Genomic DNA, 14,686 nt, shown 5'->3' with positions numbered 1-14,686 from the left:
AGAAGAAAGATAAATTGTAGTCGTTCTACATAACCACGAAATAATTTTTACCAAGGATTAATTAAGTAATTAAGTAATTTTACTTCACTGTTTTTACCAAGATACCCGAGACGGATTCGCACTCGAGCCCGTCGCGAGTAGCAATTTCCGTTACTTGGGCTCGACTCGAGTCACATCGGCAGTCAAATATGTTTTCACCAAAAACTTCCCAATTAAAGGTTTGATTTCTGTGTTGTCGTTTTTCCGAAAGAAATTTTAAAGCACGCCAAAGAACGGTAAACATACAAACTTTACCACCAGGCCCGGCCCGTGGCTAAAGAAGGGGAGAAGAGTACCCCCCCCCCTCCCATCGGCAATAGCCATAAGCGTACAAAACGTTCTACAACAGTGGGTGTTTTTTTTCTTGCGGTGTGCCCTCTAGCTTAGTGTGCCCCCCCCCCCCCGGAAATGCCTGGAGCTGGCGACTGGGCTGACTGTACCGCACCAATCGCCAGTTGGTGTTGTAAATACTATGCCAATTAATTAGCCCTAATTTCTGCAACAGCGCATCACTTAACACGATCGGTCATTGGTATTTGCCTTTAGGTCCATGCACATCCATTTCGTACAAAATAATGCGTCTCGCAGTCGGACTCAAAACCAAATGATTCGAGAATTTGACACGGACTCGACACAAGTGACTCGACACAAGTGCAGACTGGACTACAACACAAAAAAAGGTTCAGAAAGTGTTCATAAATCAAACACCAGGTTTTACTGCGTATGGAGATGGCTCGAAGACGATGCAACTGGCGTCTGAAACGAGGTTGCCGTCTTCCACCTCCATCATGGTGACGTCACTCATCTCGCATCGTTGCTCACTGGCTACATAGTTGAACGAGCGACATCTGGGGTCATCGAGGCACCAAGTTGCACAGATGACGGTGTTGCGCACTGTGCCTGCTGTGATCACGTGGTTGTGGATGCACAATCCCGGCTGAGGGTGCCATTTCGTCGGGGCAGTTTCATAGTGGGCGGGGAATTGCACTTGATTACGCTTTGCGTTGCATCTTACCAAGACGTCTAAAGAAAAAGAAAAAAACATAACATAGAGAGTAACTTTGCATCAGAAAAACCAAAACGTTGTATGCACTAAATAGCATTTTGGTGCTCTGTTTTAAACCTTTTTTTCACTTTCTCAAGACAAAAAGTAATGACTTTTATAGTTATCATTACTTAAATACCTGGAATGAAACAATTATTATTACATTTGGGTGTTCTTTCATCAAAATAAGCATTTCCTTCCACCTAATTATCTTCCCCGGTGTTTCAGACTGCGGACTTCGACATAATAACTGGGTGGGCTGAGGTGACACTGACAAAACACCATCAACCTGGTATAACAAGTTATCTGAAACAAGATGGTGTCAAGCCAAGGCCTGTAATGAGCATTCTTTTAACGGGTCAATTTCCAGATTTTGATAGTAATATTTGAACACAATTAGATGTTTTTGGTTGTGTATTCATTGTCTTAACGAATCCTTTTCTGATGTGAAGTCCACATTTCCTTTTGTCGCAGACTAAAAATGTCACAATTTCCTCTGACCACATGTTTTTTTTTTATTTAATTACAAACGATGTGCTTTGGTAGCTTTTGTGTTTCCCACTGCCTCATACCTGTCGCAAAGGTGACAGTAGAACTCGAATCCGTAAAAGATGTATCTATTGGATCCTCATCCGTAGGATCCAAATCTGTAGGACCTGCATCCACAGTATCTGCACCGGTTGGACCTGCAGCCGTAGTACCTGCATCCATGGGACTCACAACCGTAGGACCTGCATCTGTAGGAGCCTCATCCGTAGGACCCGCAACAGTAGGACCTGAAGATGTAAGACCGGCAGCCGAAGGACCTGCCGACGTGGGAATAGCGGCCGTAGATATTGCGGCCGTAGGGCCTGCAGCCGTAGGACCCACAGCCGTTGTACCCGCAGCCGTAGCACCTGCATCCATATGCCCCTCATCTGTAGGATCTGTATCAGTAGGATCAGCATCGGTTGGACCTGCAGCCGTAGTACCTGCATCAATAGGACCCGCAACCGTAGGGCCCGCAGCCGTAGGACCTGCATCTGTAGGAGCCTCATCCGTAGGACTTGCCGCCGTCGGAATTGCAGCAGTAGATATTGCGGCCGTAGGGCCTGCAGCCGTATGACCCGCAGCCTTGGTACCCGCAGCCGTAGTATCTGCATCCACATGACCCTCATATGTAGGATCCGCATCAGTAGGACCTGTATCCATAGGATCAGCATCGGTTGGACCTGCAGCCGTAGTACCTTCATACATAGGACCCGCAACTGTAGGGCCCGCAGCCGTAGGACCTGCATCTGTAGGAGCCTCATCCGTAGGACTTGCCGCCGTCAGAATAGCACCCGTAGATATTGCGGCCGTGGAAACTGCAACCGTATCAGAAATTGCCTTCGTGACGCCTTTTGGAGAAAATAGCCCCGGATAAGTCGTTGGTAGTGCAGTGGTCTTCATGGTGGCAGGGGATGCGGATGTTATCTCAACAGCGGGTTTTTCGCACACAAAGGCATTTTTGATGGTGCACACATTCTCTATCATCACAGCTAGGTCTAGGTATATATAAGCACACCTTTTGGTGATATAAATCGGACTTGGATTGTTTGCTGCCCATTCTGGAAAAGAAAATGTTTCGATAGCAAGTTAGCATGGGTCCTGTAAATTTAATTGTGACTCGGGCAGCGACCTGATACATCTCTAGCACTGGCAATATTTCTAATGATCTCGAGAAGTGAATGTGTTGGATTTTGTTCAGCTAAAAGAGTCGTCTTTATCATCATTATTATCTGGCTATTTCATTGGGCACATAATGGGCAATTATGGGATTATGTGCGTTAAGTTGTGTTTGTCTCAGGTTGTGCGCTTTCCGCGTCTATTTTGTATATCACGTTATTCGACAAGAATTTCACAAGCAGCGTTAACGCGATTCTACCGCGATATGTTCATATAGTTCTTCTTCTTTTTAACCCCCGGAGTTGAGTGACCAAAAAAATCACACCGTGAATCCACATGGAAAATTTTATCACCACACTGTTTCTAGGTCAATAAATAATCCAGTTGCAAAGCTTCGTTGGCATTTTCCAGTATCGTGTCTTAAGACGCAAAACAGAAAAACGCTACCAACTTACCCCAGAAACCATCGAACTCTGCGGCTGCGTAGTAATATGCCTTGTTATCCTCGCAAGTGTAGTTGGCCCCCGACAGTGATGTGCATCCAATCCATGTAAACCGCACACCACTACCAGATGCCATGAATGAGACGGCATCATCGAATTGCTGCTGTGTGTTTGTGATTAGCAGCTGAGCGCTCATGTTGCCGCATATGTAAGAGGCATCTTGCCATGTCTGATCGCTCACTCCAAATCCCTGGCTGCCACTGCTGACTGCAAAGCACGCGTCACCGAACTTGTGGAAGTAAGGTCCAATGCATTGCAATTCTGAAAACGACAGGGGGAAACATATAGTAACTGAGTCATGCAACAACTTTCAGACCGTTGTCAAATATCCCCCAGGTCTTCGGCATATTGTCGCTGTATTATCTCTGAACTAATTGGGAACTGAGTAAGAGAGAGAAGGTTGCACGGGTTATATGCTTTTTGACACTGTTGAAACGTACATTCATCATTGCTTTAGAGGAGAATGGTCCATAAGGCCCTTACCCTCACCATTCAGTGTGTTTTATAGTGCAGGTAGCGTGATACGCGGCATAGGACCTCTTAGGATGTCTCTGCCGCGGCGGTGGGTCATTATAGAGCTGGGACATGTAAAGAACTGGAGTTAATTTATTGGAACCTTAACCGAAACAAGTGCATCCCCTCCTCGAGAAAATGAGGTCTCGTCTGATCTATGAATGCCACCCTTGTCTATGGCTGAGTGCACGACCAGGACTTGGATGAGATCTATTGCCATAATACTGACACCGTTTTAAGCATTGAACGCTTACGCCAATAAGTGAAGAGAAACACCAATTCATAACAAAGCAAAACATCAAATGCTTACCCCCAGATGTACACGTAACAGCCATGAGAGTTGCAAACAATATCGAGCTGAGAGCAGCCATACTGCTTACCAGTGGACCCCTCACACCAACAGGTGCGCCAAAGAGAGAAATGCTCGACATGGAATAAAAGTGGTTGACTAACGCTCCAGGGTTATGGGTTGCTTTTAATTGGCTTGTTGAATGCCTAGTTGACCCGTTTAAGTAATTGCTTGTCCTCGTTAGGGATTCAGCCACATAACTTATTCATCCGTTACAAATGGCGTTGCAAATGCAAATTAAAAATGCAGCAGTTTAGAGGGAACACTAATACACCCAGGCATTCTGGTGTTGCATAAAACGACTGATGGACGTTTTCCACGGGAACCAAGACCTTCTGTCGATCTATTTAATACTAAATACTAAATTGAATCCGAGGTCGGGTGTATCTATATCATTAAAATTGAATCAATTTAAGTGCTTAAGTGCAGGCCATGGCTTACATTCTCATCAATTATTTGGACCGGACGGCACCGTATGAGGGTCCCATCTTGGTTGACAGCCGCGAATTTTTTTTTTAGTCTTTCCGCCACTGAACCTAGAAGTAAGCTGTTTGGTAATAATTCAGTACGTCACTTTGGTAGCAAACGTAAGTGATGCTGTAGGCACTTTGGTGGTGGCCTGCAATTATTTCTGTGAGTTTCTCATAAATGTTATATGTACCGGTGACCGAGTGTTCGCACTTTCTCATTCGCTCGACACAAGCGCAGAAAGTGGCACATGCATTAATCGTCAAGTGGTACCCAGGGTGCTTTGCAACATCTTCTTTTCCATCACAGACAATTTGTATCAGAAATTAATGGTGCATATAGCACTTTGATTAATGAGAAGATGGATGATTACGAGCGAACTGAACCTACGCATTTGTTTTTGTTCGCAAGCTACAGTCGCTGTGATTCCCGCCTGGTTCCGATCCCGCCAACATGCGGACTGGGTTTTCAGTCCATACCTGATTCCGTGGGTTGTCCTCCCACCCTCTAAAACTGTAATTTCTTCTCATTTTCTCCTCTCTGCGGGTTTCTTCAGGCTTGGGAGCTACTGTGCCTAGGGCGCTCATGAGGAATCCTTGGTTTCATTACCAGAAATAAATAATAATGATAATGAAGGTGAATGTTCTTTCTTAAATTGTGTTTAATCAAGTCCATCTGAAGGAAGGAACAAAATTAAAGTTCAGTTTGAGAACTGACGCATGCACTTACTTCTTTGGAGAAAAGAAATGGAAGGAAACCAACCTAATATCTAACCGTTTCCGAGAAAAGACGGGGGGAAAAAAACCGATTGTTAACATCGGACACGACGGAGTATGTTGCGTGTTTCCTGTCGTTTTCAAACAATGTACGATACACGTTGTGTGTCTAGTATTACACACGTACACACAAGTGTGTATTTGCCTGCAATCAGGGAAACCCCCCCCCCCCCCCCCCCCCCCCATTGTCCCTCTTTATTGTGCTCTAACTTTTTAGGAAGACCTCCCATATGTTTTGTACACGAATCCAAATTGGGGACCTCTGGTGAATTCGGGCGATTCACAATGCAGTGCGCCGCCAAGAGTTTGCCATGGAGAGTCCTTTTTTCATGTTTACGGTCGACAAATCATGGCCCATTTGAATGAGTGTCAGTAGACAACTTGAGATAATATATTATAGATTAGGGCATAGTGTTCTGCCGCCTTACAAAAAACACCATATTGATAAAAAAGGAAGAAATGGGCAAACAGATACTCGAATCATACGCTTACGAACAATTTCAAATGTCCCTGCGAAGTTGAAAAAATGAACTCTCCTTGGCAAACTCTTGGTGGCGTATTGTATTGTGAATCGCCCGAATTGGGGACCCTATATATTGTCCCCTTTCTGCGTCACTAATTGAATGCAGAAACAAACTCACGGCACCGTGCTCACGAACAGCGGTGACCAATCACCCGATTAACAGCCCGACTTTGGGGTGGCAAAAGTGGACCCCGGAAGTTGCTCTCGCAAGAATAACCCCCAGTTTTTAAAGGATATGATCGTGTGGATGTTTATATCCTACTTTTAAATGTTCTTTCCGATTAACATCATTTCGTTCAAAACGTGTTTTGCCAATTGGACGTATTCCAGGATGCAGTGAAAGACACTGGGATACCAATAGTTGCACATCATGCATGGAAACGCGTGTACACGTTCTCTCACAGTGTATTACTGTTGTACCCAAATTGGCGTCGATAGACCGCGTGACAAAAAGAACTGGCAAACCTCATGTCGTAACTCTAGATATACACACGTTCTGGTTGCGTGAAGCGCGCCGCCATCGAACACTTTATAGCTCATTTAACAAAATGATATTGCCCAGGCGCGGATCTAGGGGTGGGGTGGTGTTAGGGGATGGGGTCGGACACTCGGACACAAAGGTATAGCCAGCGGGGGTAAGGTGGGTATTTGCAAAAAAATCCTGGATCCGCCTCTGTTGCCATTCATTTTAGAATTATGTTATATGACACTGAGGTTTACGTTCATAAGCTGGGAACACCATCTGAGTTGTACATCTGAGTGACGTCCGAAATCTCGCCCCACATCAGGCAACTAAAATGTTGTTGAATCGTGCAATTCATCAAAAAGGTAAAGGTTGTGACTTTCTCCGCCAAAGAAAACGCAAACAGACAAATAAGGCCTTAATCGAATCAAACCGTGCAATATTTTATTTGAAAAATTGAATAAGGTAATTGACTGGAGCGAGGCTTGAACCTGCGACGTCCGGATAACCGTTTCGGCGGTCTAACCAACTGAGCTATCCAGCCCTTTGTCGTCGGTTCCCCAATTAGTCAATATAGGAATGTTTAGATTCTCTCTAGAATTCTTACGAAAATGATTGAAGAACTTTCACAATAAGACTTTAATGTGACCGAGAAATCTATCACAATGATAATACGCGTACCATTTAAATGTTTGATAAGAGAGGTACCTCAGTACAGTATCAACGACATAACAACTTTTATAATATATACATCTACAAACATTTCCTTGAAGTGAGATTAACATGATTCGGTTTACCACGTGCATGCTCTCCGGCTCTAGAAACGATTACTTTTATAGAATAATTAATGTAAGCATTTGGATCGGTATCGGGTATCGAGTAAGGGTACTTTTATTTATTTGATGGCAGGACAGGCGAGGTTGGCCGGCCACAAGTTTACTTTGCATTCTTGGTGTGTAAATGTCATTAAAATACAACTATGAGTGAAGTATCCTTTGCATAGTCTTTTTTATTTTTAAAGCTGAAAGCTATATAGCTCAGAATGTTCCCTTCATATGTTAGGTCGGCAATGACAGCGTGCCCAGGAGCGTCTTGAAATAAATAACTGCAATCTTCTTGACAGTCATAAAGCAGGTGAATATTCCTCACTTTGTGAAAAGAATTAATGTGTGTAAAAACTGTTTCAGTTAAATGTGTGCAAAAGATATTAATGTTTTACTTCAGATAACCTGACACTGAAATAATTATTTAATAATACATTTAAACCCAGGAACATGCAATGTAGTTACACTGTAGCTACACCTAGTTTTCAACTTGTGAACATTATATACGCTTTTTGCAACAGTTAACAGTTAACATTTTAACGCGTTAAGGGGAGAGACGCAATTGGAAAGCTCAATCTTGAGTCGGATTCATTATGCCATGTGGCACATGATATTCAAGTTACTCTTAAGCACAAGATATGAGCGCTTGAAAGTTTAATACGATGTCGAGTGTTTCTAAACATATCCGTTCACGAGGCGTTTATACAGTGTTAAAGGAGTGTTTATATATATATTTTGTCTCTGAAAATCACTCAAATTTCAGTTAAAAAGCTGCTACAAAACTTCAACCGGCTGTCTGGGACTTTTTTGTGTGTATACAAATCGAATCAAACTTAAGACTACGCCTTTCTCGACTCTCCCCTTTTAAGCGTTAAATATTCATCCACTGCATGTTTAATGTAGTGTTCATACGATGGAATTTTGCGTCGGGTGATGTAAATCAATATTAGGTTTTTGCCCTTCACCGACGGTACCGCATTTAGCTATTCATAATGTGTTAAAAAAATTAGACACCAGGTTTTACAGTGTATTGGGATGGATCGTAGACGATGCAACCGGCGTCTGAAACGAGGTTGCCGTCTTCCACCTCCATCATGGTGACGTCACTCATCTCGCATCGTTGCTCACTGGCTACATAGTTGAACGAGCGACATCTGGGGTCATCGAGGCACCAAGTTGCACAGATGACGGCGTTGCGCACTGTGCCTGCTGTGATCACGTGGTTGTGGATGCACAATCCCGGCTGAGGGCGCCATTTCGTCGGGGCAGTTTCATAGTGGGCGGGGAATTGCGCTTGATTACGCTTTGCGTTGCATCTGACGAAGACGTCTAAAGAAAAAGATAAATATGAATATAGAGAGTAGTAACTAACGTTGTAAGCACTAAAGAAAATTTGCAGCTCTGTTTTGAACTTTTTCACTTTCCGTTCATGACAAAAGTAATGATTTTCAAAAGATGTCAAAAGACATTGACGACCGATATTGTTCTTTTAATCCTGGAAGAAAACAATTTTGAATTCAGGTATTTAGCTCACACGTGTTTTTTTGGTCCGAAGTACGTCCTTCTATCTAATTATTTTCGCTAGTGTTACAGACAGTGGACAACGAATTGTTGGTGTAATGTCCATGTTTTGTATTGTTGCAGATTTTTTATGCAGAAATTCCCTCTGACACATTTGCTGGGTTTTTTTTATTTATTTAATTATAACACGATGTGCTTTGCTCGCTTTTGAGTTTCACAATCCCTTATACCTGTTGCAAAGGTGACAGTAGAACCTGAAGCCTTAGAAGATGCATCCATAGGACCCGCGGCCGTAGGCCCCGCGGCCGTGTGACCCGCGGCCGTAGGACCCGCGGCCGTAGGACCCGCGGCCGTAGGACCCGCGGCCGTAGGACCAGCGGCTTTAGGACCCGCAGCCGTAGGACCCTCAGCCGATGGACCCGAAGACGCACGCGTAGTACGTGCATCCAATAGGCCCTCAGCTGTAGAACCCGAAGCCGTTAGACCTGCAACCGTAGGAGCCTCATGCGTAGGACCTGCAACTGTAGGACCCGAATATGAGAGACCTGCAGCCGTAGACATTGCAACCGTAGCAGATATTGCATTCGTGACGTCTTTTGAAGATAAAATGTCCGGAGAATTCGTTGGTAGCGCAGTGGTCTTCATGGTGGATACAGGTGTTTCCTCGACAGCTGGTTTTTCGCACACGAAGGCATTTGTGAGGATGCAAGCACTCTCGATCATCACAGCTGCGTCTGATGAGCGGTATATATAGACACACCTTTTGGTGTTATAACTCGGATCTGGATTGTATGCTTCCCAATCTGGATTTAAAAAAGTTTCAATAGCAAGTTAGCATGGGTCCTGCAAATTTGTGACTCGGTCAGCATCGGCATACATCTCTAGCTCTCATAATATTTGTAATAATTCTAGGAGTGCATGTGTTGGATATTAATGGTGCAGCTAAAAAAGGGTCGTCGATCATCGTCATTATTATCTGGCTATTGATTGGGCAGTGCTTCTTTTTTAAATAATCCAGATTCAAAGCCTTATTGCTACTATTAAATACTACCATTTCTTGGCACATTTTAGTGTCGTGTTTTCCGACCAAAAAAGAAAGACATACGCTTCCAACTTACCCCAGAAACCATCGAACTCTGCGGCTGCGTAGTAATATGCCTTGTTATCCTGGCAAGTGTAGTTGGCCCCCGACAGTGATGTACATCCAATCCATGCAAACTGCACACCGTTACTAGATGCCATGAATGAGACGGCATCATCGAATTGCTGCTGCGTGTTTGTGATAAGCAGCTGAGCGCTCATATTACCGCATATGTAAGAGGCATCTTGCCATGTCTGAGTGTTTCCTCCGAATCCCTGGCTGCCACTGCTGATTGCAAAGCACGTGTTACCGAACTTGTGAAAGTAAGGTTCAGTGCATTGCAATTCTGAAAATGACGGGGAAACATTATTATAGTAGCTGCATGAGTTATGCAACAACTGTTCAGACCTTTGTAAAATATTCCCTCAGGTCTCTAAGTGTATTCTCTCTGGAAATTGGGAACTGGGAGACAGGGGGAGAAAGAGTGGGCAGAGAGGGGGAAGATGCTTTTTGAAGAGAATGGTCAAGGAGGCCCTTACCCCTTCCCATTCAGTGCGTACAGTGCGGGGCGTATAAAATGAGCCTAAAGCCGGCCTCAGGTCGACCCACGATTTGCTTGAGCCACGACGGAACCGTCACCATCAAGCAAAAAAAATTATGCTCAGTTCACAAAACTGAGAAATCGTGTGATGGTCGCGGAACACGTCGCAGAAGTTGAAATTTTGTCCACTCTTGCGACTGTTGATTTTTTTTTTTTTGATCGCCGGCTGATGCCGATCGTCTTAACATCGACGCAGTTACACTCAGGTCGCAAAAAAAATCGGCGACTGAGTTGTTCCCAACGGTCGTAGCTCGGCCTACGCAGCTTGATCCTGAAAACTAAATCGCCAACAGATCTGTGTCGTCGACCTGAGGTCAACCTCAGGTCGACCTGAGGCCGGCTTTAGGCTCTTTCACACGAGGTTTCTGTCTGCCCTGCTGCTAAACAACTGAATTCATTTCAATGCAAGACACCAAATACTTACCCCCAGATGTATACGTAACAGCCACGAGAGTTGCAAACAATATCAAGCTGTGAACTGCCATACTGCTTACCAGTAAACTCTTAACAGGTGCATTAGCAAAAGATAGAAATGCTCGACATGGAAAAAAGGTGATGGACTGAAGGTCCAGAGACAGGAGATGCCTTTAAATGGCATATTGGATGCCTAGTTGACTCTTGGTCATAGATGGATGCTTTAACTTATTGCTTGTCCTTGTTAAGGGATTAAAGCACATTACTAATTAACCCGTTACAAATGGCGCTGTAAATGCAGATTAAAAATGCAGCAGTTTATTGTAAACGAAAACAACTAATATACTGCTAATGCCTTTTAGGCCAAAAAGAAATAGTCGGTGTTTGGTCAGCGCGCGCGTCTATTTCAATCATGCGCGGTATCTACAACAGCGGTAGCTACAACAGCGCCCTGTATTGCCGCACCTCCTCACATTTTTGTTCCAAGGAGCTCCAAGGAATGGGGAAATTGCACTTAGGTAAATGATGGAGGGCACCAAGGCAAATCATGGAGGACACCAATGTGCACAAAAAGCAAAATAGTACCCACCTTAATTGTCAGTACAATCCAAGCTTGAAAAAAAAATGAAAACCGCGTCGCCGCAGCAATTCCGGAACTTTTGTCTGACCTCACCACGATGGACGAGTAATGGACGTTGTCCAAGGAAACCAATCCAAAGGTTCTGTCATGACTATTTAAAACTAAAAAGCTTAAAAGCAATATCATTAAAAATTGAATCGATTAAAGTGCAGGTCATGGCTTAACCATATGAGGCACCCACCTTGGCTGAGGACTGCCCAGAATTGCAGAGTCACGCACCGCCACTGAATCTAAGTAAGCTTTTTGACAATAATTCGGTGGGTCAATTTTGTGATAAATGCAAGTGATCCTATACGCGTAGCCAGTGGGGTGGTATTTACAAGTGCCTTTTTTTTCTTAACAAGTGCCTTTTCTGCATGTGTTTATGTAGGTGGTGCAGTAGGTTGTTCAATCTTTTATTTGATTTGCGCCGAGTGTTCTTGTTAGACCCAATGTTCCGTCTGCTCAGGACTTCAATGTACGGACTAAGTTGGTGGCTGTTAATCGACTAAGGCCCCAAATGTAAATTGCGACAACAATATTAAGGATTGGGGAAGTCTTCACATCTCCAGCCACAACCCCCGTTCGCAAAGCCGGCGTTTACGGACAGCTATATCGCTGCGTGCAGGAAACCAAACAAAAACAACACGAACCCGAAATAATTTCAACAACTTTATTGCATTTTCACACACCTATGGTAAAGGTTGATTTAACACCCTACATTGTTATGTATTTACAGAGGTGGGATAGAATGAAATGCTTTGGTGCTGAAATGATTTTTACAGACCAACGTCACACATAAAGAAAGCACCAATTAAGTTAAAATCTCGTCCACCGTGGGTCTCAATTGGGCACGTTATATATATTTTTTTATACAAACCTGGTACCATTTCTGCAATGAAACCGATATCCAAATGGAATCGATCATGAAATACCCCTTCCTTTAGACATCTATTCGCTGCAATGCTTTTGTAAACAGTAACCTTTAAGGCGGTCAAGAGGCAGAGTCTGCATGTTCAAGTCGAATCAATCACAGCTCAATCACAAGTGGATTAACCCTAAAAAGGCCGGGTTATTTTTGACATGCATAGAGCAACAGCACTCATCATGAACATACCCAAGAAATTTCAAGACTATAGGCAAATTATGGAGGACACCAATGTGCACAAAAAGCAAAATAGTACCCACCTTAATTGTCAGTACAATCCAAGCTTGAAAAAAAAATGAAAACCGCGTCGCCGCAGCAATTCCGGAACTTTGGTCTGACCTCACCACGATGGACGAGTAATGGACGTTGTCCAAGGAAACCAATCCAAAGGTTTCTGTCATGACTATTTAATGCTAAATTAAACCCGAAGAGGTCCGCTTAAAAAGCAATATCATTAAAAATTGAATCGATTAAAGTGCAGGTCATGGCTTAACCATATGAGGCACCCACCTTGGCTATGAGGAATGCCCAGAATTGCAGAGTCGGGCACCGCCACTGAATCTAAGTAAACTTTATTGATAATAATTCGACGGTGGGTCACTTTTGTGATAAATGCAAGTGATCCTATACGCGTAGCCAGTGGGGGTGCTATATACAAGTGCCCTTTTTTTCTTAACAAGTACCTTTAATTTCTGCATGAGTACAGGTAGGTGGTGCAGGCGATGCCTTGCAAGGGCGGATCCAGAACACAATTTTCGGGGGGCCAAAAAAAAATGTTGGTCCCCCAAAAAGTGGGTCAAAAAAATTACGGCGTGGGTTCGGGGCCCGCTTAAGGGCCCCAAAAATTGTAGGATTCTAGATGCTCTGTGATGCGATCTGAGGCAATTTCTGACCACTTTAACCAATGGTTTTTGAGGAAAAGATGGTGGTGTACTCATTGCCTGCCTTTATTGCGATGTCACATAAAAAAAAAAAAAAATTGGTTTCGTTTTTTTGGGGGGCCATGGCCCCCTTTGCCCCCCCCCCCCTGGATCCGCCCTTGATGCCTTGCAACGTCTTCTTTTCCTCAACAAAAAAATGTGTCAAAGTGTTTGGTGGTGCATATCGCATCTGGATTAATGGTGATTAAAAATTAAGATGGATTAAAACTTAAGATGGATGACTGTACGAGCGAACTGTACCTCTAGATATACACGATTCTGCTTGCGTGATGCGATCTGCCATCGAGCACTGCATAGCTCTCATTGAAGTTGCCATGCATGTTTACAATGTGCTTCATAACGTTAAGGTTACCGTCCACAAGGCGGGACATCTTTCAAATTTAAGGGACGTCCGAAATCTCGCCCTACATCACAGCAGTCAACAATAATTTGTTGAATCGTGCAATACATCAAAAAGATAAAGGTTGGATTTTCTCCGCCACCAGAAAAGGAAACAGACAAATAAGGCCTTAATCAAACCGTGAAATCTTTGTTTGAAACAAAGAAACTGAACAAAGAGATTGACTGAGCGAGGCTTAAACCTGCGACTTCCGGATAACCGTTCCGTTGATCTTACCAGCTGAGCTATCCATTCCTGTGTTGGCGGTTCCCCAATTAGTCAATATCGTTGTTCAATCTTTTATTTGATTTGTGTGAGTGTTCTTGTTAGACCCAATGTTCCGTCTGCTCAGGTCTTTAATGTACGGACTAAGTTGGTGGCGTGTTAATCGTCTAAGGCCCCACATGTAAATTGCGACAACAATATTAAGGATTGGGGAAGTCTTCACATCTCCAGCCACAACCCCCGTTCGCAAAACCGGCGTATACGGACAGCTATATCGCTGCGTGCAGGAAACCCAACAAAAACAACACGAACCCGAAATAATTTCAACAACTTTATTGCATTTTCACACACCTATAGTAAAGGTTGATTTAACACCCTACATTGATATGTATTTACAGAGGTGGGATAGAATGAAATGCTTTGGTGCTGAAATGATTTTTAACAGACCAACGTCACACATAAAGAAAGCACCAATTAAGTTAAAATCTCATCTACCTGGGGTCTCAATTGGGCACGTTATATTTTTTTTTTATACAAACCTGGTACCATTTCTGCAATGAAACCGATATCCAAATGGAATCGATCATGAAATACCCCTTCCTTTAGACATCTATTCGCTGCAATGCTGTTGTAAACAGTAACCTTTAAGGCGGTCAAGAGGCAGAGTCTGCATGGTCAAGTCGAGTCAATCACAGCTCAACCACAAGTGGATTAACCCTAAAAGGGCCGGGTTATTTTTGACATGCATAGAGCAACTCATCATGAACATACCCAAGAAATTTCAAGACTATAGGTGGAAGGGTTTGGAATTATGGTTAATTAATTAT

General features: G+C 43.6%; 1 protein-coding gene across 1 annotated transcript; it reads right to left on the bottom strand.

Moving 5' to 3' along the window:
- Window positions 1-455: 455 nt before the first annotated feature.
- Window positions 456-4,181, bottom strand: LOC119742557 (mucin-19-like). Its single transcript, XM_038218624.1, has 4 exons — window positions 4,058-4,181; window positions 3,187-3,495; window positions 1,657-2,673; window positions 456-1,062 (listed from the first exon to the last, which is right to left on the bottom strand). Exons 1-4 carry the CDS (start codon window positions 4,176-4,178, stop codon window positions 740-742), a joined length of 1,770 nt encoding a protein of 589 aa, XP_038074552.1. The 5' UTR covers window positions 4,179-4,181; the 3' UTR covers window positions 456-739.
- Window positions 4,182-14,686: the final 10,505 nt, after the last annotated feature.

This window comes from Patiria miniata, unplaced genomic scaffold, assembly GCF_015706575.1.
Source record: "Patiria miniata isolate m_02_andy unplaced genomic scaffold, ASM1570657v1 HiC_scaffold_6, whole genome shotgun sequence".
Taxonomy (NCBI): domain Eukaryota; kingdom Metazoa; phylum Echinodermata; class Asteroidea; order Valvatida; family Asterinidae; genus Patiria; species Patiria miniata.
The sequence above is the reverse complement of the archived record's forward strand: the minus strand, read 5'-3'. Positions and strand labels throughout refer to the sequence as shown.